The sequence below is a fragment of the Zonotrichia leucophrys genome, chromosome 2 (genome assembly GCF_028769735.1).
Source record: "Zonotrichia leucophrys gambelii isolate GWCS_2022_RI chromosome 2, RI_Zleu_2.0, whole genome shotgun sequence".
Classification (NCBI taxonomy): Eukaryota; Metazoa; Chordata; class Aves; order Passeriformes; family Passerellidae; genus Zonotrichia; species Zonotrichia leucophrys.
In genome coordinates this window covers 69,384,075-69,409,218 of record NC_088171.1, presented here as the reverse complement: position 1 = coordinate 69,409,218, position 25,144 = coordinate 69,384,075, and the positions used below count along the sequence as shown (strand labels likewise).

At 35.7% G+C, this 25,144-nt stretch overlaps 1 protein-coding gene across 2 annotated transcripts in view; it reads left to right on the top strand.

Moving 5' to 3' along the window:
• Window positions 1-25,144, top strand: part of EXOC2 (exocyst complex component 2) — a 125,879-nt gene that overhangs the window by 88,497 nt on the left and 12,238 nt on the right. For both annotated transcript variants that reach the window (XM_064705376.1, XM_064705374.1), the window contains exon 23: window positions 1,854-1,995. In XM_064705376.1, the coding sequence (XP_064561446.1) occupies window positions 1,854-1,995 (142 nt within the window). The remainder of the gene's footprint in view (window positions 1-1,853; window positions 1,996-25,144) is intronic.

Below are 25,144 nucleotides of genomic sequence, written 5' to 3'. Positions count from 1 at the left end.
TTGTTTTACCTACTGTGAAAAGTAGGTGCAAGTGTCCAGACATCCAGAATGACTCCTGGGTGAGCCTTCCACGAACAGGTGGGACTCCAAGCATTGGTTGCACATAACAACAACAAGGATATGGTTCTGTGTGTTCATACAGGGCTTGAGCAGCTGGGATAGAAAATGTGAGCTCTTGTTCAGGACTTGTGTATTCAATGGCAGAGCTTATCTGATTTCCTAGTAACACTGTTTAATGTCACTGTGTTCTCTCAATGCAGAGAGTAAAAGATTGTTATCTCAGGAATATACTTGATAAATTATTTCATCTGGAAATCTGCATTACTGATAGCTCTTGTTCGTAAACTAGTTCATGGTTTTTTTGTTGTGTTTTGGGGGGGGGTTTTGTTGTTTTTTCTTTTTCAAAGAACGAAAATGTCAAAGTGGGTGGCAGTAGCTGTCTCATTTTCCTGCCTTTTTGTAAAGATTAATCACTTCTTATGAGAAATGTTGTGACTTAATCCTTAGGACCATAAAGCTAGTTTATTTACAGAAATATTTGTTGGTTGGAAGTAAAATGTTATCTTTTCCAGTACTGAGTACAATGTTTCACTCAAACTGATTGTTCAACTATGTAGTACATCCTTAGTCCCAATTATGCCTGAATGTTGCTTGAATTTCTACAGCCTAAGTAGTTTTGAATAGCATTTGAAAGGGATTGCTATGATTTGTGGGGTTAGTACAATATAGAAAATTACTCTGGATATTACCAATTTTTTGCTACTGAGGGTTGAGCACAAAACAGTTAGAAACAGCTGAGACATCTGAGACCATTTTGTATGTGTTCAACACCCTGCCTTGCACAGCTATATCAAAGTATTGCCACTAAAAGTTTGATACATTTATAAATTACCAAATTCAGATGTTGAAGGGGCAGATTAATTTCCAATCTGTGTTAACCCTTTGAAAACTCTGACTGATGCAATACTGCATGCATGGGACACATCAATGGGTCATTCCAGCTGGGGGGATCTGGGTAATTAGATAGTCATCATAGGAGGGCAATTTTTGAGCCCTTTATTAATTTTAAATGAGGATGGAAGCTCACAGATGTTTAGAGGGGTGAGTTGATTGTTTCAGTTTTTTGTTCTGTCACCTAAACTTCTGAAAATTTTGAATTTATTTAAATATTAGATTTAAAAGTTGTAATAAAGAATTGGCAATTTTTTTTAAATACTAGTTTTTATCTGAAAATACTGAAACTAAATCATACTTTTTAATTTTGTCAGCTTTATAAATCTAATTTTAAAGTGAGTTTGGTAGTGTGTTTTAGTAAAAAACTATCTGTTCTTACACTGGGCTGTTTTTCTTAAAGTTGCTTTTATTAGTAGGGAAATCATTATTGTCTAATATTCTGAAGTACCGAAATTATAAATGGCAGCCAAGAACATTTCCTTACATGTTTCCTTCATGTTTAAGGATTGAAATTTTTATGGGTATATTTTAAAACATTCACAAAATGCAGTTGTTTTCTTTGCAAGATAAAGACCTCCTGACATGCAGGAAAAAAAATCATGCCAGTAGACAGTTACTGAATGATCTGCCTGCTTAGGCATTCCTTGTAATTTTCGTGAAAATGTCTACTGCTGAATACAATCAGGAAAAAAATTATACTGGGTAGGATGGACAGATAATATGGAAGTTTTGAAGTTTTTATATACATAATTATGAATTGAAATATGTCAGTAGTTGCTGTTTTTTTCTGAAATTAAAGATGATGTTATTTTTTGGGTAGGTGATTAAATTCTTTTAGTTAATGACTATTTACTATGTTCTTTCTCTTTCCTTCTTTTTTTTTTTTGTTTAATTTTTAGGTTAGTATGGAATCCTTGAAAGAGCTGGATCAAAGACTGTTTGAAATGTACATTGAATTCAAGGCAGATCCAATAGTTGGGTCATTAGAACCTGGCATTTATGCAGGATATTTTGATTGGAAAGATTGTCTCATTCCAACAGGTAAATATCTGCTTATTAAACTCAAATGATTTTAACAGTGATTGATAGGAGCTAAAATATACTGTACAATTAAAAACTTTTTTCTAGTCTGTGTTTTTAACTTTTGACATGTTCTCATTATGAGTTCTTTCTCACAGACTTTACTTAATTCCTAAATCATTTTTCAAATACCCCCAAATGATTAAAGCTTCTTTCATTATTGATAATCTCTTTAATACTTGTTTTTTGTGATTATTTTGCTTCATTGCTTGTATATAATAGAAAGAATTATAAAAGCCATCTTTGCTATTTTCTTATGAAATTCACTGAGGTTGTTTGGGATATTTTCCAATAGAATCTGGCTACTTTGATAATAGATGTAATTATAGTTCTCAAAAGGTAAAATTATGAGAAAATGCGTATTATAACAGTAGTTCAGCAAAGAATGGTAAACCATCGAAGGGCAGGTATAAGATGTTTAAAATGACTGAGATGTTTGTCATTATTGAAATGCTTTAATGTCCTCTGTTTTGAGGGAGCATAATATATAAATGGGTCTGCCTTTTTTTTTTTTTTGCGGTGGTGAATAGTGTGCACCCTTAGGTCCTTTGAATACGTAATTTGTCCTATGCAAAATTGATGCATTTGAATTTCTTATCACATAAATGCCTGGTTAATACCAAGTAGAAATTAGTTACAGTGACTTAGTACATGGCATTTTGAAGGTGATCTTGTCCTAATCAATTTGTACATTCTTGTTTTGATTTTTTCATGGAGTTGTATGTGGCAGACTTAGTAAAAATTCTGTGGTACTTCAAAACTAGATATGGAGGTAATTACACTGGTAATCTGTAAATCAAGAGCAGAAGGTGCTTATTTGCTCAAAAGCAAAAGGATCTTAGAGTTTATTACTTTCGATAAAAGTGTGTCTTCCATCTCTTGTTAATACTTTTGTGCTCAGAATATATGCTGTGATACAATATACTGCGGAAATAACTTAGATACTCATCTTGTACATTCAAACACGTTTCTGAATAATACATAACTTGTCATCATATTTGAGGTATGTTTTCACTTGGCACATTTGGATTACTGTCAGCTAACCAAGACCAAGACATTGTGTCAGCTTTTTGTATGCTCATTTTCTTGATCTCGTGCATTGGCATCTACTTTCTAGGCTCACATTGCCTTTAGGATAATTCTGCAGTCTTTTCTTTGTTTAAAGGGAATACTGCATTTCTGATACAGGTAGGCCTCAGCCTTCTTGTTGTCTAGTTTATTTTTGGTTTAATGTACTTTCTCTGTAACTTTGTGGCAAAAATTGAAGTGAAGACTGTGAATATTAGAGACACCTCTTCAGGTTACATATCATAGTGTTGACCAATTCAAAATAGTAGAAAAGTTGTTTGGGGTTTTTTTTATTAACCTGCTAGCTAGACATGTTAAAAAGGAACATGTAGACACTACTTCTGTACTTCTCCACCCTGACGATTAATTACCTTTCCAATTAATTAACCTCTGTTAAATGTTAACTCTGTTGACTACTGGTATAGAAGTATCATGATTTAACATAAACCAGCAACTAAGCATCACACAGCTGCTCTCCTGCCCTGGTGGAATGAGGGAAAAAATCAGAAGGGTAAAAGTAAAAAAACAGATGTGTTGAGATAAGAACAGTTTAATAATTGAAATAAAATAATAATAATAAATTCTAATGGAAAGGAAAATAACAAAGAAATAAACCACAAGGAAGAAGAAAGAAAAACAAGTGATGCAAATGAAAAATAGTCACTCACCAGCAACTGACCGATGCCCAGCTTGCCCCCAGCCAGCTTTCCCCCTAGTTCACATGCTGTCCTATGGTATGCACTATCCTTTGGCCGGTCAGGGAAAGCTGCCCAGCTCTGTCTCTTCCCAGAGTCTTATCGATTTCCTCCCCCCACTTGCTGGGAGGGCAGCATGAGAAACTGAAGTCCTTGACTTAGTGTAAGCATTGCTCAGCAGCACCTGAGTCATGAATATGTTATCAACGTTATTCTCATAGTACATACAGTAAATACTCTTCAAGCTACTAGGAAGAAGATTGACTCTATCCCAGCCAAAACCCAGACAGAGTAGCTTTGAGGAGCTTCAGTTTGTTTGATTATAGCAATAGTTCATTGACCCTGGAAAAATTTGGTGCTCTGAAGATAAAATTATTAAGTGATTAATTGGTAACCTCTTCATGAAGGTAGAGGAACTCCGTAATTGAAAAGGACTGGATGAAAAAAAGCCTTTTTCTGGGGCAAATGAGAATCAGATTTTTTCCAGTATTCAATCAAAAAAAGAAAAAAAGATCACCCAAGAGCCATATAATTGATTTTTTTTTTTCAATAAACTGGTATTCACAAACAACTTTAAATTGTACAGTAAGATTTAATTGAGAAAATATACATAATCTAAACAATGCAGTTAATACTGCAGTAGACATGCTCTCTTTTTTGTTTTCCTTCTAGGAAAACCCAAAACAAACAAAGCTCTATGTTACACTTAATCTCCAACAGCATTGAAAATACCTACTTTATTAAACTGAAATACCATACATATGACGAGGAGTGGGTCTAACTTCAGTCAAACACATTGTTCACTCAAGGAATTGTTAAACCGTGACGTATTGATTTGTTAAGAAAAAATTGTGTATTGGAAATTATTTTCTGTTTTCAGTAATCTTTATGTCTGCAAATTGTAAAGATTTGCATTGTTTCATTTTCCTGGTTTGGATTTTGACTTTCTAAATCTTAATTTGTAATTAAAAGAAGAAAAAATCATGGCAAGGCAAACTATTTATGCCTCAGTTGTGTTGCTGAGTGATGCTATCAATGATATGTATTGTTGTATCCTTACTGGATGATTTCCAGGACATCAGCTTTTGGCGTGAAGTTTTTTTTATATGCTGTTTCTGCTTCAACTTTCAAATAACACTAATGATGATAGTAAAAAGGCAAATTTTGACAAGAACAGGTTTTTTTTCTAAAGGGAAATAAGAGATCAAAACATCAATTTGCCCATATGTAAAAGATAAGGAAAAGGTAAATTACTTCCCTGATTCAGTCTGAAACTTTCAAGCCACGTAGCTATTGAAAATCTGACCAGAACTGGAGGCATGTTGATGCCATGATGCGTCTTTTATAAAGGACATTTTTGAAGATGTGCATATGAAAACACTCCTGATTTGGTTAGGAACAAGATGAAGAATTTTCTGGTGGTGAATTTCCTGTCCAGTCCAGAGCTTCAAGACTGCAGCTGTTTCTGAGCAGTTCTCTGCAGAAGCCACCTGATCTGGACTATTGGAAGTAATGCTTTTGGGTAGATGGAATTATTCAGGAGGAAGATGCTAATGCTGAGATAGGAAATAATGTAACTGCAAGAGAGAGAGAAACTGGAACAAAAAATTTTGGATGAAGACTGGTATCAAGCAAGGAATGGACATGGAGCAAGGTGGGAAACCAGGACTGGATGAGCAAGTTAAAAACATAAATTAGGGTAGGGTCTAGAAATTAAATTAAATAGAATTAACCCATTTTTATTTAGAAGTATAAATGGATTACACAGGATTATTCAAACAAGAGACATGTTTGAAATGCAAATAAAAGGACATAGAAATCTGATACTCACTAGACAAGTGAGTTTACCAGAGGCTGCTGTATAATTTAAGAAATCCCCTCAATCTTGCACTTCCATTCTCTAGGGGTAACAGCCTATTAAAATTACTGATTACTTTCCTTTCACAGCTAACATAAGTTCTGTATGAATTATTGTATACTTGGAGTACACTACAGGCAATGCTATATATAGGCAATACCACTGGGTAGCACAGCAATTACCTAAATGTTTTGCCTTGACAGTGTTTTCAACATTGTTTCTTTCTGAGAATCAGGGCTTCAAAAGGCAAGGTCTGCATCATGAGCAAAAAGACTAAAATCCACATGAACTTCCTGTACAGAAATTTCATGTCTCTATTGCCAATATTGTTGCTGAGCCATGTAGACCAATGCAGTAAGAGAATTTTCTGTTTTCCAATCTGATTTTTGGTTTGTTTCCTTTTCCATATCAGTAAAAATCATGCACAAAGGAAAACTACACAAATGCAATAATTTATAATTCTATCTTTAAATAATATTTTTTCCCACATGAGTGCACTTGATTTGCTTCATAAAATGACAGCTGATTTGGAAATACAACTGGTTTTTTATATTAAGTGGAACTGATACAGGCAAAAATCTATCCTGAGCTGTTACAGAATTTGAGAAGTGAGTGAAGCATAATTTGGGTGGGGAGAAAAGGTACAGGTAGGTTTCTGTCCACAGAGTTCGCTATGTCATGTAAATAACTCACTTAAGTATTTTTCTCTTTATATTTAAACCACCTTCTTTGAATCCTGTCTGTTTGAACATTCATTGTTAATTTGACTAGCTAAAGTCTTGGAAGTTATAGAACATTCAGAAAAATCTTATCCAAAAACCTTGACACTAGCATTGGCAGCTCTGCAAGCATCTGGCTGTAAGTACTGGAGGCAGCAATTTCTTGTATCATAAAATTCATAGGAAAATACAAATATGAGAAGAACTGTATCAAATGAAGAGTTCTGAAGAAGAATTTTGAAAAAAATTAAGAAGCTTGCCTTTTGAGCAAGCTTTGAAAAATATATACTATTTAAGCGTGGTACCCTGCTTCTGTCAGTGTGGAAGAAGCTTATGCCTTGTTCATATAAGCAATTGTCCTATAATTATTAAATATTTCCTAATACATATGCTTTTTGTTACAGTTTCAAATATAGAAAAGGATAAATTGTTTGCATGGGGCAAACTTTCATTTAGCCTATGTACTAAAACATTTACTGTTTAATTTTTCAACATGCATGTGCTTTTCAGTAAGAAAGATCTGAATCTCAGAACTTGTGCACAAAGTGATTTTATGTTTGGCTCTTTATTTTGATCTAAGGTGTGACTGCTGGTGTTAGAAGGCAGTTTTATTAACTTAATTAGATTTATTGTTAATAAATAACTCATTCAAGTTTTCACTTTAATTTCAATATAGGCTTCTGAGTCTTTACAAGACAGACTTCAATTTTAACATGCAGCAGCAGTGAAATCTAGTTTAGTTCTTGTCTCTTGTTTGAAACATTGTTCTTATTTATTCTACATTATTAACATAATTAAAAGAGATGAAAGGAACAATAGGAAACATAGTGTTAATCAGTTGCCAAGTGTGTATTTAGATTGTTTTTTGTGTATACTGGTCAATCTGATAGTTTAACATAAAAGAGATTTTTTTGTTCTTGTTCATAGATCTCTGTTTTGGTAGTAAATTGTGTTTTGTTGTGAGTTTTTTATTTCTAATTTAAAACACATAAGTAATGTCTTAGTTGTATAACAAAATTAGGCAGTTTTTTATTTATATTTTTGTATGATTTTTTATATTTAAAAAATTGATCTTTTTCACTTGCAAGGCTGTAGACTTTTGGAGAGTGAATGAGATGGTTGCTCTGATTTGGATGGAAAGTATTTCTGTGCATTACAGTTTGTGTAATACAAGAGAAGGTAGTTGTATGTGGGTATTTAGTCTTTTAGAATATTAATGTGAGCTTTTCCATGCAAATGGCAATTACTTTTCATAATGTGGCAAGTTTGATTATATTTCATTTGTTTACATATGCAACTACTGTATTAATTTCTCTAAGACAGTAGTATGTGAGGATTTGTTTACCACAAAAAAGGTCAATGTTCGTTTATTTTTCTGAACAATTCAGATAATGGTGATATCTCTTTATAACTTGCTTTTGAAATGCTGGCTGCTGTGCAATCTAGCCAGCATTCACTCAGAATTCACAAGCATACAGATTTTCAGCTGCTATTCTAACAGTCTTTTTTAAATATGTGTCTTCTGTGTTTCACTTGTCAGATATTCGGGGGGGTTGAGGTATTTAAAATTTCACATTGCTTTGAAAGTTTTAGGTGATTTTGCACTTTCAACTGAAAGGTGATTGTGGTTTTTAGATATTCATTCTGTACTTGGCATAAATTGAATATAGTCAAGTTATATCTGAATTTCTTCCTTTTTGGTGTGTTAAGAAATCATTGTTTGAAACATTTCAAATATATGAAATGCCACTATCACAGTAAAAGATTAAGTGCGTCACATCTGCTAAATCAGATTTTTTTATACTTGTCACATCTTTTATCTGTTATTTGTCTAATTTAATAATCTAATAAAAAACTTCTAATGGCAATAGCCTGATGAAAAGGTACTCAGCAGTTAAAAATTAAATATCAAAAGGCATATTTAATTTGTAGTTATGCAGTGACATACTTGTCAACCCTAACTTTTCTTCTTTTGTTTAATTTAGGGCACTAGCACCCTGCTTACATGAAAGATGACAAGTGCATTTACATCTTAAAAACATTTGGATATAGTACAAATCATTTTCTTTTTCTTTCTTTCCTTTTTTTTTTGTTAGAAATAAGCAATTACTTTTTGACTGAAATGTGCAAAATAGTTTTGTTGGAAATCTCTGTAACCCTTTAGATTTCTCCTAACCATTTAAAAGGATGGCTTCAGAATTATCTTACATCAGGTAGATGATTTTAAACTCCAGCAGTCCTCAAATTGTTGCTGTCCTGTCTTTAGGAATTATCTGAATTTTTTGCTTTAGTAAGGCCAAATTCTGATTCCTGCAGGAATATGATGATATGATGATTTATGATGCATGTGAACATGAAGAAAATTATGTTTTGCAGGTCTGTTGCATATAATATTAAGGGAAAAAAGTCTTCTGTACTGGCAAATGAAGTTGCTAAAGGACTTGACAGTTTGGGGCCTTTTGTTACAAAATGCTAGTAGTTTGTTTATGACACAAGAGGATTCTTATAAACAGCAGTTAAAATATGCTGGTTTTCATTTAAGCTAACTGCTCTTACAACATGCATAGTAAATTGATGTTTTGTGCTTCTGGTAAGGAAATACCAACTATATAAGAATCAAATTTGTATTAGGATGAGTTGAATTAATCTTTAAATGACCCATTCAATCAGCAAGTGTGACAATCCATGCATTGAACGACTACAGTCCTTGCATTTGTTTTACTAGACCTAATTCTTCACAGAGTAGAATCATGTACCAAAATTGTAATGTCAGGGGCTCGCATATTGCAGCCTTGTCATTTTTTGTATAAAATTAATTTGTTGCTTGAAACATAAGCACAAATTTCAATGCATGTTTCAAAATACTTTCATTTGTGTAATTTCATTTTAACCTGAAATTTTTCTTCAATTTCACTTTGAGGCATTTAGGTTTCATTCTATTTCTCACTTCTCACAAGATTGTATTCTCATATTATATTTATGTCTGAATTTAAAACATTAAAGGTTATTGTAGCTGATGAAAGGGAATGCACATTGTCCTTGCATAAGATGGCAACAGAAGAAGGCAATGGCCCTTCAGCTTCCTGTAGTTTCTGCCAACATGTTACCTTTAATGTCTGACTATTATAGAAATCCCATTAGAGAAACCATCTTGGAGAGGACATCACATTTTTCAGTTCCTACTTGCTACACACTGAGTTGCACTTGTATGTTGACTTTATTAGATATCTTCTTATGCTTCCCCATCTTCTTGCATGTAAGATTTTCTGCTGCTAGCTGTGATTTTTGTTGGCTGGTCTCAGCAACCTCTAGACTGTTTTGCAGAGAAAAGAAGAAACCTCACAACTTCATAAAAGTTGTAAAGCTCGGTATGTTTATTTACGGCGCCAGACACATGCGGAGAATGCTCTCCTTTAAAAGGCATGCGTACTTCTGAGAACTTCAGGTCTCCTTTTATCCCCCTCTCAAATACCTATGCATACAGTTTCACAATAGATTCAAACATATTCATTTTTATGGGTTTCATGTGACTTTTACCACTAGTTCCTTTTTATCAGAAAGAATTCCGAGGTCAGGCTGACTTGCCCTTACAGCAGTCCCTGTCACTCTCTATCATCTTCTGTCTCCTCCTCTTTATCTCTGTCCTTCGCTGAAGTAACTTCACTGAGCTTAGGCCTTGCAGTCTGGCTAAATAACTATGGTTTCTTACCATAGACTCAACTCAAAAATGCACATTTTACCTAAATTAAAATGGATTTCTATCCTGGAAAATTTTCACTTTGCTTCAAGACTACACATGTATAAGCGTTCATTAGAGTTTATCTGCATCTTATCTCGTTTATACCTTATGCTTCCTCTTGCTTTTTACATTTTCTCCCTCACTCACAGTTCTGATTTTATGGCATTTTCTTCTATTAAGCCTACCAGCAGTTGTTTACTAGACTGCTATCCATTACTCTTCCAGCTTCTCTTTGGCTTTACCTGTCAAACTCCTTGCTAGGATGCCTTTTGGCATTTCTGTCTGTGTCTATGCCTTGCTAAAGACTAAAGACTTCTAAAATGAAGTCTTGGTGTGATTCCTTGGTCAGACAGCAGCTTAATCTTGTAGCTTGAGAATCATTTGCTCAAGTACCTGTTCTAACTGATGGTATGACAAGTCACTCTAATACCTGCCTGCGATTACAGCTACTGCAGCCTCAGGGGATTTACTTATCAGGCACGTCTGACAAGTCAGAAGTCTCTTCTGACTTGTCTTCTGTTGACTAGCCAGTTGTAGGAAGTTGTGTGATACTTGTCATCAGTTCAGCATTTTCTTGTTTATACCATCAGCCTCTGTCATGTGAGGACATGTGTTAATGGCAATTACATTTGTTTTGTTTTGGTATTGATTTTGTTACAAGGAGACTCAAATTTTTTAGCTCCTCAAGCATACTCTTTGAGAAACACTTAAAATCTTCTGATATCATTTTGTATTTTTGACTGTCTTTGGTAATAGGATCTAATCCCTGCATTGCTCAAAGCAGAAAGCTAATTGGAGATTGGAATCAATGCATAGAGGAGAAAGGGCAAGCATTCTTTCCTCCCTTTTCCAGCACTCTTTATTTAGAAGCACGAATGAGGGTATATCCACACGAGTTTTGTACTGTCTCAGCCCTTTCAATAAAACAAAAGTAGTAATAAATTGTGTCATCAACAAAACAATACTCCATGGTCTAGCTTGTTGGCATAGTGAATGCTTTCATGTTTCTGTTGCATTTGATATGCACAAATGGCATCTTTATGTTCCCTGTCTAACTTACTGAATTCTATGGGTGCCCCAATGTTAAGGAATTATGCAGATTTGGAGCACAGGCAGGTTGGGTTTGTGGGTTAGATAACTGAGGAGAAATAAATGAATGGAAGTGTGTGAGAGGAAGAACTCATTGGGGTTGGTTCAGATAGATTTGGAAGCCAGAGCTGAAGTCTAGGGAGGTGAGGGAGGTAAGAGAAGATCATAGGCAAAAAAGCTTAGAATTCCAAGTCAATAGTCACTATTACTACTACTTGGTTTTATTTCATTCCTGGTTGGATTATAAGCCAAAATAAATTCAAAACATGTGTGCGAATGAGGTGTTTGAGTGACCTATGTTAGACTGCTCCTTCAATTGTTACTCTTAGAAACCAGATTATTTATTTTCTTGGTAATGCTCAAGGTAGTTTCTGTGGCAGTGTTTAACAAACTGATGTGTAATGAAACTACTGGAGTGGCAGAAGTAAGTCACATGAAAAGTAGAATTATCTGTAGTCCCAAACTATGGTATCAGATCTCTTCTGGAGTTCCTGTTAGGCTTTTTTGCTTGGATTTATTATCTTCCTTCAGCGATTTATTTCCACAGATTTGCTAATTGTACACACTTTTCTCTTTCTCAGAATATGCAGCTGGGTAGTGTTAGCTGCTAAAAGGTCTTGTGCCTGCTCTCTTCTTCTACCCAGAACTGCTTCCGAGTCCCTCTGGCAATCTTTACCCACATCTCGTTGGGGTCATCATCACAGTTTCAGAAGGCATGGGAACACTGTGAGATCTAGAAGCATTTACAGGTTATGATTAATATTAGTGAAACTTATTTGTGTTGTTGCTACCTATTCATAGTTGGATGTGGCTCCCATTTAAGGTTGATCTGTAGGAGAGGTTGGTGTGCTGGTGTTTGTAGCTAAGTCATAGTCCTCTAGCTGAAATTATAAAGGATCAGGGATTTGTGTGTGATATTTAGATGGAAAGTCCCAGGTTAAAACCTGGGTATTGGTCCAAATAAACTCAGCTCTGTTAAAATTACCCAACTTTTCTGTGCATGGAGCTGTCTGTGTAGTTCCTATAATTCATATTGTCCTGCTTAGAGAATGGTTTTGTCTTGATAACCTTTAGCATGTAGGTGTTCTTTAGAAACAATCCATAACAGTGAGTGATCTCTCCTGATAAAGGTGCTTAGTGTCTTGTGGTGGAGATTCATCAAAGGCCATATAAAATACAGCATTATACTGCCTTCTGTGCAGATGCAGACAATCATCTTAAAACATCTTGAATTTGCCCCAGACAGCCCAGCAGAGGAGGTTCAATAGTCGTGATGCCCTTAGTGAGCCCACTGGTCAGTCACATTCTCAGTTATGGTTTGAAGTTTTGCGTAAGGGGTCTGTGGTCAAGCATGAAATAATACTGATTTCAAGATGAAGGAGGTGTAGTAAAAAACTACTATTTTCTAGACCCTGAATGTATGCAGTAGTTAAGGATGCTGTTGTTTTTAACATTTTAAAAGCACTGATGAAAATAGTCTCTAAAATGAACATTGCAACTGGCCAAACTTGCAGAGTCCTGCTAGGACAGTGGGGAAAAGCTGTCTCCTCAATACTTCATAACACTCTCTGCCCAAGGGTGTGTGCGTGTTTTTAAGTTAAAAATTTTAGTGTAAAAAAATGCCTCAGCTTTCTCTATACAAAACTTCTGTACAAAATTCAGCCTGGAGCATATTCTCTCAGTAGCCAAGTTATCAAGCCCTTGAACTCTTACTTTTTAAGTGGGAAAATATGATTGGCTTCTAACAGTACAGCAGATCCATTGTAATAAAAAACATTTCATTAGCTTAAAATTTCTTTACACAACGAATAGCAATTTAAATTTAATGAAACACTTAAGCTTTATTGATGTGTGGATGAAATTAGTGTTGGGCTTGCTCAGCAATTGAAGTAATTCAAAAATATTAAAAGCCTTTACTTTGAACTGTGAAAAGTCTTAAGCTTTCCAGTTATTGTGGTTCACTCCTGAGTCAAGATAGCTTCCAAATGTTGATTTTGGATTAAATAATTTTTGGGAATCTATTGTTCAGGTCATGCAGAAACATTCCTCATTTCAAATCCATGCCCTTTTCAAAATGCTATAGGGATTCAGTAAAGCTTGGAAGTGAAAAACAGTGAAATAGTAACACTGGAAGTCAGTGCGAGTTCTCACCTCCACACTAGTAAATAGGATTAATATGTGCTCTCATAGAATACTGTATGTCTCCTACAACAATTTTCTCTCATTTTCTCTTTTTTTATAGCAGACTAGAAGATAGTAAGGTGTGGTGAGCTTTTTTGTTTTGATTGTTGGGGTTTTGGTTGATTTTCTGCAGTAACATCTCTAAAACCTGCTATTATCTCGTTCCAGCTCTCTGGTTATTTCAGCAGACGGATAAGAAAAGCTATACATAAAATTCAGCTTAGGTTATTTTTTGGCATAAATTTAAGGCATACTTTGTGAGTGCTGATATGTTGATCTGTGTGCATTTGACTGCAGTACGTGTTGCAGGTTTTAAATACATACATTGGTAGAAGTAAGAGCTGGCTGAAAGGCAAAATGGTGATTCCTTCAAGGTCATCCCAAATTACCAAGTCTGTGGAAAAAAAACAAAGAAACAACAACCAGATTTTGCCATAGAAATCAAATTTGAGAATTTGGTGAAAAGAAACAGAGCACAACTCCCTACCACATTTTCCAAAGAATCTGTAATCAAAGTCCCTTTCTTCAGTTAGCTTTTTCCCGTGACTCAATACTTCAGTCCTGCCTACTAAATACTGCTCCCTATTAGTGTTTGTAAGTTAATACAGTGGCTTTGAGTTGGTTGCCAATTTTCTGAATTTAGTTACGAAAGACAAAAATTTCATATACTTTCATGTATTTCATGAAACATGAACTATTGCTACACAAAGCAATTTGGAAGAAAGTATGTAAAAATATTAAGAACTGGTTCTGTGCTTTTTTTCAGTGTGGTGACTGCTTGCATTTTTTGAGTTAAGAACACTCACAGACCTTTGCTGAATTAGGTTCCAGAAGTATTGAGGGTTTTATATTATTCATTGCCACCTGCTTGTTATCATTATACATTTGTATAATTCAATAGAAATAGGAACTTTCAAAAAAATCATCATATTTAATAACAAAACATACTGTAAAACTATGAAAATTGTGCATCTTAGTGCTGCTCATAAGCTTTTTTTCAAAGCACCACTTTTGAAGTTGCTTACTTTTAAAAAAGTATTTTAAAAGGTCTGTACTTTCTCTTGCCAATTTTGCCTTTTCTTTCACTTACCAAAGTATATCTGTTGTAAGTCACTCTAATAAATGCAGGACATGTTTCATGGGTAATTAAAATTTTTTCAGTAACTTGAAGGTTAGAGACATGCCGAGCAAAACTGGGCACTAAAATTATTAGTGTCTGTATTGTTCCAAACACTTTATTTGTGAAATTAGTCTCTTTTGGATCAGTTGACTTCAGTTTTCTCATTTCTTATGATAATAATATTTGAGTGACAACCAAAGTAAATTCATAAACATAGTATATCTCTAAGCCCATTCTTCATTTATGAAATTGCTGTCATTTTTCATTTGACAGGCTATTATTACAGTACCAGTGACTTAAGGAATTATGAGAAGAACACACAGTTTCCTGAGTGAGTCTGTGTTTTGAAAGGTTTTAATAATTTTAGGTTTTATAAAATCATGAAAGGACACCTTCAGGGTGCCTTAAAATTGATGTGTTTGAAAGAAATAAATGAATATTCTTGCCGACTATGCTTGGTTTGTATTAATGAAAGGAAATACTGCTTGAGATTTTGGATTCAACTGTTCTCAGTTTTGATAGAGATGTTGGTTTTTAGTCTACCTTACAATTAAAGGAGTGACTGGCTTTTCCTGTTGGATTGGTCATCCTGTATCTTTATTGGGTGAATACAGCTGCACACTTTTATCTGTTGAATGCCTTTTTAAATTGGCATTCTTGTCATGACATAAGTCTTTCTGTGTGGGGACCTCTGGAGGCAGTCTGAAAGGGTTTGTCCGTGTTGCTGGCTTTGACCCCCACTGACACCACAGTACATGTGACTTCGCTTCTGTAAAGTGAGAGAGGTCTGTGAGTGGCAAGGACCCCTAATGTGATGAGTTACCACACTCTGACCTTTGGAAGCCTATGTCAAAGTTGTCAAGGGGTACAACTGTTTGGTTTTTTTTCTTGAGACTCACTTGCGAAGAATTTGGAAAATAAGTGGCAGACAGGTTACAGTACTGGAAATTATGTGAGTGCCAGGCTTCAGAGGTATGTAGGCACTAGTTTTACAAGATGATGATGCTCTTCGATTGTCTACCACCCACCAGCTGGTCTATTTCACAGTTTCTCAATTATTCTTAAATCTGGAAAAAAAATAGGAAGACAGCTTTTAAGCAGCAGAGCAGTTTATTGGTCAGCATAATCTAACTTTATTTCATGAAAAAATTATTTATGCGCACAGCTATTTGAAAATATGTCCAATACATAGCAAATATTTATATACACTTTGTACTCTGTTCCCTCTTATGTGCAATATTGTGTTTTGCCTCAGTGTTTCTTTCGCCTACAAACTTTGGAAACTTAAGAACCTCCTGTGACCAGGAAAGAGCCATTAAGTGTCCACTCTGCTACATTTCCTGGACACACACAGAAGGATTACAGTCCTGTCATACAAATTGCTAAAATCAGTAGGAACCTAGTCATACCAGAGACATGTGCCCTGTTTTCAGCACACTGTTTTTACCTGCTGGCTATAAGTAGTCTCTGCTTTATTGAAAGAAAATCATTTAGCACTAAAATTATTTTTATAGTGGAAATGTAGTGATAGATACATACTTAGATACATATGACCTTTATATGCTGAAAATCAAGGGGGGAAAAGGGAAAAATTGGTTTAAAATTTTTCTTCTGGAAAATGAAGCAGCATTCTACAGCAAATGGATTGCTGGTAGATAAAGTTCAGGTAATACTGAGTCATCCTTAGATGTATTCATTTTCGTGTCAAGGAGGAGTGTTTGTTATATCTGAGTGTCTCACGCATTAATTTCATTCTTCAGAACCTGGGGTTTTTTTACATTCAGGAAGAAAAATGGGTTTGGTTTAAATGTTATGTTTTAGTTGGGTGAAATGTCTTTTCTTGTAGTGCAATTTTTTTCATCTTCCTCAAACCACCTACTTTAATATCTAATAGTCGTAATTAATTTCTACTGTTGGGTTTTTCCTTCAGTCAAAAATATACCCACTTTAATTCAGCAACAACAAAAAAAAGACTCAACATCCCCAAAGCTGTTAATGCTGAAGTAGAAATGGCAAGGTATTTTTTAAGTAGTGCTAAATCTATAGAGCAACAGACTGCTGGCTTCATGAATAGTTTATATTCTTGTTCTGACACCAAGTTGCTTTTATGGGTTACAGCCACACATTGGTGCTTGCACTTGTAGAGCACTGGAAAGGCTGTAACTCTGCCAGACCCTGTTGTTCTTATTTAAATGGCAACAACAAAAAGACAAATTTCTGTGGGTAATGTATCTCAAGTACTGGGTTCATCTAATGATCATCAATGCGTTTCTTTACCAGAGGGGAGTGAGCTGAAACCAGTGTATGCTTAGATGGAGAGGTATGAATGGCTATGACATCTGAAGTAGGTGGTTTTTTTCATTAGTGCATTGGAATTCTTGCTTTATGGGGTTCAGGGCTTTTTTGTTTGTTGTTCTTTCACCATTTACATTATTTGTTACCTGATTAGTGGGTTGAAATTTGGCTGATTGTGCAACAATTTGAGTAATTTGAGAGTCTTCATGGTTCAATTCTAACTATGACATGCAGCATCTTTTGCTCAAGGCCTTCATGCCTGCATTGAAATGCCCTTTATGCTTTGTTACTGTGTTTGGAGGAAAAAGTGAAAATAAATCCATCTCTGAACAAAATCCTTTCAAGAACATGCATACGTGTCAAATTGACCTTCAGCTACCTTTTGATGCTAGCAAACACCTCTCCTTCCCAAGTGAAGCACTGTTGGGTTTTGCATTTTTTGTTGTAGTCTTTGACATTTACAGATTTTGCTCCTTCTTAGTAATAAAGGAAACTGTATTCTGTCCTATCCCAGAAGCAGTGGAGTTTAATATCTGTAAGGAAAGCAGCAGTACTGAGTAGACCTCTTCAACAGTCCTTCAGATCATTCTGTGTTTTTTGAATGGGGTAGCAGAAAGATCAGAAGAGCCTCAGCAGCTTCAGTTTTAAAGATATCTCAGTTTGGGCTATGCAGGAAGGCACAGAACCAGTGTTATTCTCTTGGTGTTGTCCTCTTGTAGACTGAAGTTAATGCATAGACAAAGGTATTAATCAAAGTATTGGCAATCTTTAGAGTTCCTGCTACTCCAAGGCAGCTGAAGCACAGAAACTTTCAGGTTCTTTGAATGTCATGACATAATTTTGATTGATTGAATTAAAGTAGTTCAAAAACTATAGGTAACATAAGTCTGAAAAGCAGACATTTTAATATTTTCATTAAAATATTTCACATTTTAATATTTTTAGAAATTAGCTTTGTGGCTACTTGTTCCAGGTCCTTCAAATGGCATTCCATGTGTCAGGTCAACACACTACCATGGCTGAAAATAAGTGCAAGGTGACTAATTCAGTGATGTAGCATTTGGGCCTTCAGATCTCAAAATATTTAGAAAGGTTGTGACTTCAAAATATTTAGAAAGGTTGTGACTTGTGTGATCAGCCTCTCCCCTTGCTTTAAAACTGTTGTTTGTAAAAGCACTTTGTCACATAGGTTACCAGTAATCTCTTCATTAAATTTCAATTATTGATAGCTATTTTTTAGGTCACTATTAGTTCTCGGGACTTTTTCAAATTTCAAGAAAACATTAATCTGATTCACAGTTTAATTAGTATGGAGCTAGTAAGAACAATAGATTTATCAAAACATTTTCAGTTTTACTGAGAAAAACCTGCTAATGAACTATTTATAGCACACTTGTATCTATTTTTGTCAGTAGTCTAAGGAGTGACTTAGGACAAATGGGTTAAAAAACAGGAAATGTGGTTAAATAAGTGGGTAATCTCTCCAGAGAGTTTCCAGTTTGCCTACACGTTCACATTTTCTTCTTAATGTACTTTCAAAACAACATTCAGTACAGTACCTTGAAATCCATCTCCGTTTAAAGGAGGGAATGTTTCCAGCAATAGCAGGAAGTGGCCAAGTGAGAAATTTCACATTCTTGTGTAAACTGAAACGAGATTCTGGAGTCCCTGTTTTTAAGTGGGTTTTTCTTCTTTAATGACAATGGAGCAGTTGTGTGACATTTAACTTGGCTCAGGTGTATCATATGGATCCATAAAATTCTGTGAATGCTGTAATTATGTCTTTCACTCTAGACTGGTTTTAAATAATTACTTTCCTCTAACTTACCTTTTTCTTTTTTATGGTATTTATTTTTAATGGTATTATGATATTATCTGTATTTGTTTGTTAATATACTATGCGCACATTTAAAAATATTTATAACTGTGTTCAAAGGTTATAAAAACCTTTGAGCCTGATTATAAAAATTGTGAAAAATTATTGTAAAAATAGTGTTATTTATCAGACTGCATAAATCTTACTGTTAAGTAAGGAATTTACTGAATATGATAATGTCCATTTAATTCTCTAGAATGAAGAGGTAGTGTCTGTATTTCTTTGGGCAAACAGAAGCAAGAAGTAAATGAAAGCCATTATTTGCACTGCTTATTGTTTGGTTTTTGACAGCTACTAATTATTAACTTTTTTTAATCAAGTCCAAAAATACTAGTGAGCCAAAACAAGGAGGGAATATAATAAACAAATAAGGCCACTTAGCAGGTGGTAAAGGTTGTGACCTGGTGGATCTCCTGTATTTTGAGAGCTACTGCCAGACATGTGTTCTGCTCTTAGCATCTTGCAAGCAGTTTTCTGGAAATGTTTTTATCCAGGGCAAACAACAAAGCATGATAGCAAATGTATTTTTAGTAATTAGGAAGAAACAAGCAGGCTTGCCTAGCTGCTTTAATTTAGCAAACAGGCCACTGATAGTACCGTGAGCTGAAGCTCATTTCCTATCAACTGTCCTTTAAGGGGCAAACCTTGGTGCTGCTCTAAAGTATAAAGGTGAGCTGCTTTGTTATGTCCATGGGGAAATTCCAAGTCATGCCTCTACTTTTTTTAATATATATATTTTTTTAGCATCTGTGGGGTGTCAGGTTAGATGATATCACTGCGTGGGTGGGGGCACTTCAGTAAAAAAGTATTAAATACTCATATATATATATACTCATAGTGCTGTAGTTCATGGAAGGTTTATGCATGCAAACAAGTTAGGTTTCTGTCTATTCCTATAGGTTAGGGAACTGTCTTGCAAGGTGCAGGCTCCTTGAAAATTAAAAGACTACTTTTCTAAATGGGGTATCACATTTACTGTAGAAATTGCAAATAGCTGCTAGCTTTCAAAATAATTTTCCAGAAACATTAAATAATTTAGGGCATTTTCTAATGAGGCAAATACAGTTTGTTGTTCTGGGAACATAAAAGGTTAAACAGACTATCAGTCACATTAAACTTTCCCTGGTTATAAATATTAGATTTCTGAATAGTTTTGAGGGCCAACACCTTTCTTCAAATGCATTTAATGCAGCCTCAGGCATGCTGTGCTGTTGGCTCTCGTAGATAGATGTCAGCCTTTTTCATGTCTTCCTGGGCACTCCATTCTAAATCCAGACTGGTCTATTTTTTTTTCAAATCCAAGTTAAATGCTCTTAAAAATTCAAGTAATAAGTTTATTCCTTCATATAAGGAATATTCCTTCATAAGTACCTTCCCAATATCAACATAATGTAAATTGCTTTTTGCTATATGTACTTCACAGTCCAGTACCCTGAGTCTCTGAAATGCTTTATGTGTAAGGTGCATTATAAGTCATGTTTATTTGGAATTCTGCAGCCTAAAAATAAAAATATTTTGGTGTTCATTTGAATTTTCACTTTTAGTCTGTGCTCCTTCCTGTTCATTTCTTGGGATAAGGTTGCTGATAGATCTTTGCACGCACTGGAGGTGTCAGGCAGTGATCCGTAAGTATGGGAAGCTGGAGTTATCTGTAGATCTTGTAAATTAAAATTTTTCTACCAAGACACCTCTACACAGTTAACCTTTTTTTAAAATTGTTCCAGCAGCCTTTGCATGGAGGCAGTGCTGACTGCCCTGCTGACCTGCTGTAACCTCAGACAGTGTTTTACTCTGTAGAGCCTCTTCCCCCTCCCACCCATTCTGCCTTACCCATGTAAACGTTTGGGGTTTGGAAAGAGATTACTTGATTTTAGGTGGAAGTTATTGTTTAGGTTAGATTGAAAAGTGAAATTCTGTGGGGTGTGTGTGGGGCACCTTGGTTTATCAGGAGGCATCCATCTAAGCTTGAAATTCCCACATAGACTGCACGGGCAGAATGGAGCTCACTTGGTTTGTTGCAGAGCACAGACTGCCTTTTCAAGAGCTACAGAAATACAAATTAGTGTCTCTGCCATCCCAAAAGGAATCCTGCTAGCCCCTAGCACTGCTTCTGCAACAGGAGTTGCATTGGAGAAGAATGTGACCACACTAGAAATTGTGCCAGGATAATTTTAATTAAAGCAGGCATCAAATACTGCTGTTGCAGCTGCAATGCAGCCAGAACCTAGAGGAAACTTAACAGTTAAAATCAGACTGTTTAAAGAAGTTACATCCACATGGCTTTGGATACCATTCATTAGTTTCTTTTTTAATGTACAGTACGCAGCACTGATTAATGACTTGCAGGAGATGTGTGCAGCTTTTTTTTTCCCAACAGTTTCACATAGCAGATTAAAAACTTACAGAAGAGCTGTGAGAGCTTAACTGACATACAGTTCAGAACGCTTTGAGTGTGACTTGCTGTAAAGTTTGGCATGATATATCCAAAGCTTAGAAATTAACATTTCCAATACCATTTTGCTTAAATTTGGCAGTAGGATGTAATGTAACTAAAAAGAATATATATCAAAAAAAATTTAAAAGCGAGTTCCTTCGTTAGAACGGAGCAGATTAAATAATTTTTTGCATTCGCTCTCCTCTAGCAAATGGAATGTCCAGGAACAGGCAATTATTGTTGTCCTGCAGCTAGGCATGAAAAATATTAACCTCTTTGGATCACCAAATTCTGTACATTGTTATTTTTTCGGAAAGTTTTCATTCAAAACTAGTCAGGAAAAAGGTTTCAGACTGATTGACTGTTATTGGCATAACCCACCAAATAGAACAATAAATTGTAAAAACTACTGCGTACAATTGGATGTGTCTTAAAATGCAAAATTTCAGACTCCCAGGCATCAGTTTTCCTATCTCTACCAAGTCATGCTCAAGCCTCAAGGCCAACAAATTTAGTGCTCTCTTTTCAGAAGCACTGAGAAACATTGCTACCACCAGCAGTGGTTGCTTGCCCAGTTAAGTATTGACCTCCTACAGAATGGTCTCAGAATGCTCTCTGTTGTTTGTAAATTGGTGGCTCTGTGCCTACCCAACACTCATTTCTGAGCTTAGGTTTCTAATAAGTCAGTTAACTCAGTCGTGAAACAGGACTAGTAGCTTAGTCAACATATTAAGAGCTGTTCAGTCTTCTCTGCTTTCTTTAAAATTAAAAAAAAAAAAAAAAGTGGCAGCTGTCAAACTGTAGAATTGCCTGTGGATGGCTTTTCTAGCTCCTCCAGAAAGGAACAGTAGCTTTCAGTATTCCTGCATGATTTCTCTTTAACTAAATTTGCTTTTTCTTTTCTTTTGATCCTTCATAGTCTCTCATCCTCATGTCTGGTTTATTGCTAAGAAGCAGAGGTACCTGCTGACATCACCTGCTTTTTCTAAACAGTTATGTGCATTTATTCTCTCCTCTTCCTTTTTGCACAAGAGGCAAGCTAAAAGGCTGGTTTGGTGAGAGGCAGCAGCAAGGCTGGATTCCCAGCTGTCCATCTCAAATGAGATTCCAATCTCACAAAAGTTAAAAGTGTGTCAAACCCCATCTGCCTGGGTTAATATTTCCTGTGTGTTTCAGTTGTCCTCACTGAACTTGAGCTCATTCTTTGAACTTGAGTCTGCAGAAGGCTTAAAAAATGTTTGAAGCTCATATCATCCTTGACACTATCAATTTACTGTAGAAGGACTGGGAACATTTGAAGACCCAAGTTGGCTTCTGTCAAAGAAGGAGCAGCCAGATGAGTTCTGTTTTACTGTGTGTGCAACCTTTGCTCTTTTCTTGCATGCAAGTTTTTGTAGCCTCTTTGTGTTTTAGAATTACACATGTGGTATTGGAGTCCCAGCTCTTTCATGCTTATTCAGTCACTTTGGGGGTCTCGTAGTATAACGATGTCATATAAGTACTTGGAGGAAACATATCTCTGAGAACTAACTACAAGTGGGACAACTGGTAGCACTACACCATCTGAAGATCTCCTGAATGACTCCTGTATTGGCAAGCTAAAAGTTTGGTTTCTGTTACTCCTCAGAACCACAAACCTTTTTCCCTTCTGCTTTTCCCATCATTCACACAGTCATCCATGCTACAGCTTTACAGTGTTGCTAAAGTTGCTTTGAAATGTAAACTGACACATTTAAGTTGTAAACAAAAAAAAAAAAAAAAAGAGAATAAAATTAATAGGTGGTGTAAACTGGAGATTAATTGATAATTTTGTTATATGTTTCTCTGGTAAAAGTACAGTGACGAGTCCAAAATTGGAAGATGCTATTTTAAAGTTTCTGTCAGCCATTGTGATAGTTGATGGCTGAAATTGTCCTTCATTTTTATTTCTTAAGTCTTCCCATTCATTTTTCTTTAAAGCAATGCTGAGGCTTTGTTAGTGGCAGCTAGAATTCCAGCAAGTCAGTCTTTGGTATTAAGAATAGAGTGGGAGTGGAATGCATTTATGTTGTAACAGAATAATAACATTTTCCTCAGAGAAATTGCAAGGGCTTGTTGAGACTTTCTGTAACACATTTCTGTCAGAAGCAGTGGAAAGGCATTGTATTTGTCCTTCAATATGCTAAATAAGAGGTATTTTAGACTTAAGAATGTTATGTTTCACTTGATTAGCCTAATAGTTGCAATCTACAGTTACATGGTGCATTAGCTTTCAGTGCTGTATAATAGGACTGGCAGCATGGTGTCCCAAAAACTGTAATTGCGTGGGCTGCTGAACAGTTGTAGAGAAAGCTGTACAAAAATTCTATTCTAGACAGAATTTTTTCATTTTGAAATGAATTTCACAACAAATTCACAGTTGGATGCCACTGCTTGTGTTTCCAGTGAATCATATTCCAGAAAAGTAATACTTTGCTTCAGCAAAGCCTGCCACAAACAGTACAGTGATATAAATCAGAAATGGGATATTTTTTAATTGTAACTTTTCAAAATATAGTACAGTTATTAACTATGCCTGCAGGTCTTGACATTCCAATATGTTTGGCTTTGTCCCCACATCCAAAAATTAAATCCTTCACAAAAAAGACGAAAGGGAGGGCTGGGGGGAAATGCCCTTTTTACTTATGTTCTATTTGTGGTAGGAAAATGACCCCCACCAACATCAGTGATTGTCATAAAACCACATCTTTCATAGCTCAGTTAGAGCAAACCTTTACACAGTGACCTGTAATTTCCAGTCTAAGTTCACTGATGACCAGTTCATTAATACCTTCCTTCTTTCTTTCTTGTGCCTGTGTTATTTTTCACCCTACACAGTTCTCCCTTCTTTCCCTGTCTGGTTCCACTAACTGGAATTTTTAGAGTGCAATTGCATGTTCTTTCTGGTTTTGGCTTGTTTAGCTTACCAAGACAAGGTCTTCCAGGTTATTAAATGCTGCAATTAAGGCAATTGCAGTTTGATATACATGGACTGTCTCTAAACTGCATAGCTTTACACAGTTTGTGCTGAATTATTTGCTCTTAAATTGTAAAACCTGTTGAAGAAACAGAGGAAATATTTGTGCTGGTATTGAGTTCCCTGATCTTGCAGTCATTGCAGGACTGAGCCATCTATGAAAGATCAGGAACACCTAATTATTTCTTGCAATCCCAGTAGCACTTATCTCCTTTAAGTCCTTAGCTCACCCATTCGTCCTTGTGCATGGTACAAGCATGGAAGATAAAATATGTCTGCTTATGCTCTTTCACTGAGGTTTAAGTTAACGATTTTGTCATGCAGCTGGGATAGGCTAACAATATGCTATACTAAACTAGTCTCACTTCATTTTTACCATAGCTTCCATCTCCATTCCATTTACTGAATTGATTCTGAGCTCTGACATAAATGACCATTTTACCTTAGCTGAGAACCATCAGGCAATGGTGTTCAACACCAGGTGCTAATGTTGCTGATATTGGTATTTCATGCTTTTAGAAATTAACAGTACATAGGTGGTTATAGCAGTGATGGCAACTTGGTAGCTCACTCTTCATGAAATATGTTAAGTTTCTGCAGATATAATGATAGGCAACTTTTACTAGCACAGTCAAAAGCTGTTTAATTTGAGTGCTTGCAGCAGCAGACAGAATTAGCAGCTCCTACCCTGAGCTGAGTTGCACAAATGTGTGAGAAGAGGTTCACTACCTCGGGGGTTTAGGTGAGATAGGTGGGAAATGAGGATTCTTTCATTGGAACCACATCACCCTCTTACACAACCCATTTCAGTCTCTATCCACTCCAGTTTCTCACTCACCTCCTTGATAACACTTCTTCCCAGCTCAGCATGCTAGCCACCTATGCAGGAGACACACATGCCCTCTCTGTTTGACCTGGCAGCCCCCTCTCTGTACTTTCCTTACTGCTCCCCAGCAGTAGCAGGGTTTGAGTGAGATACTTCATTAGGAAACACCTGTTGGGCCAAAGAAATGCTGCTTAGGTCACAACTGAAATTTTGAT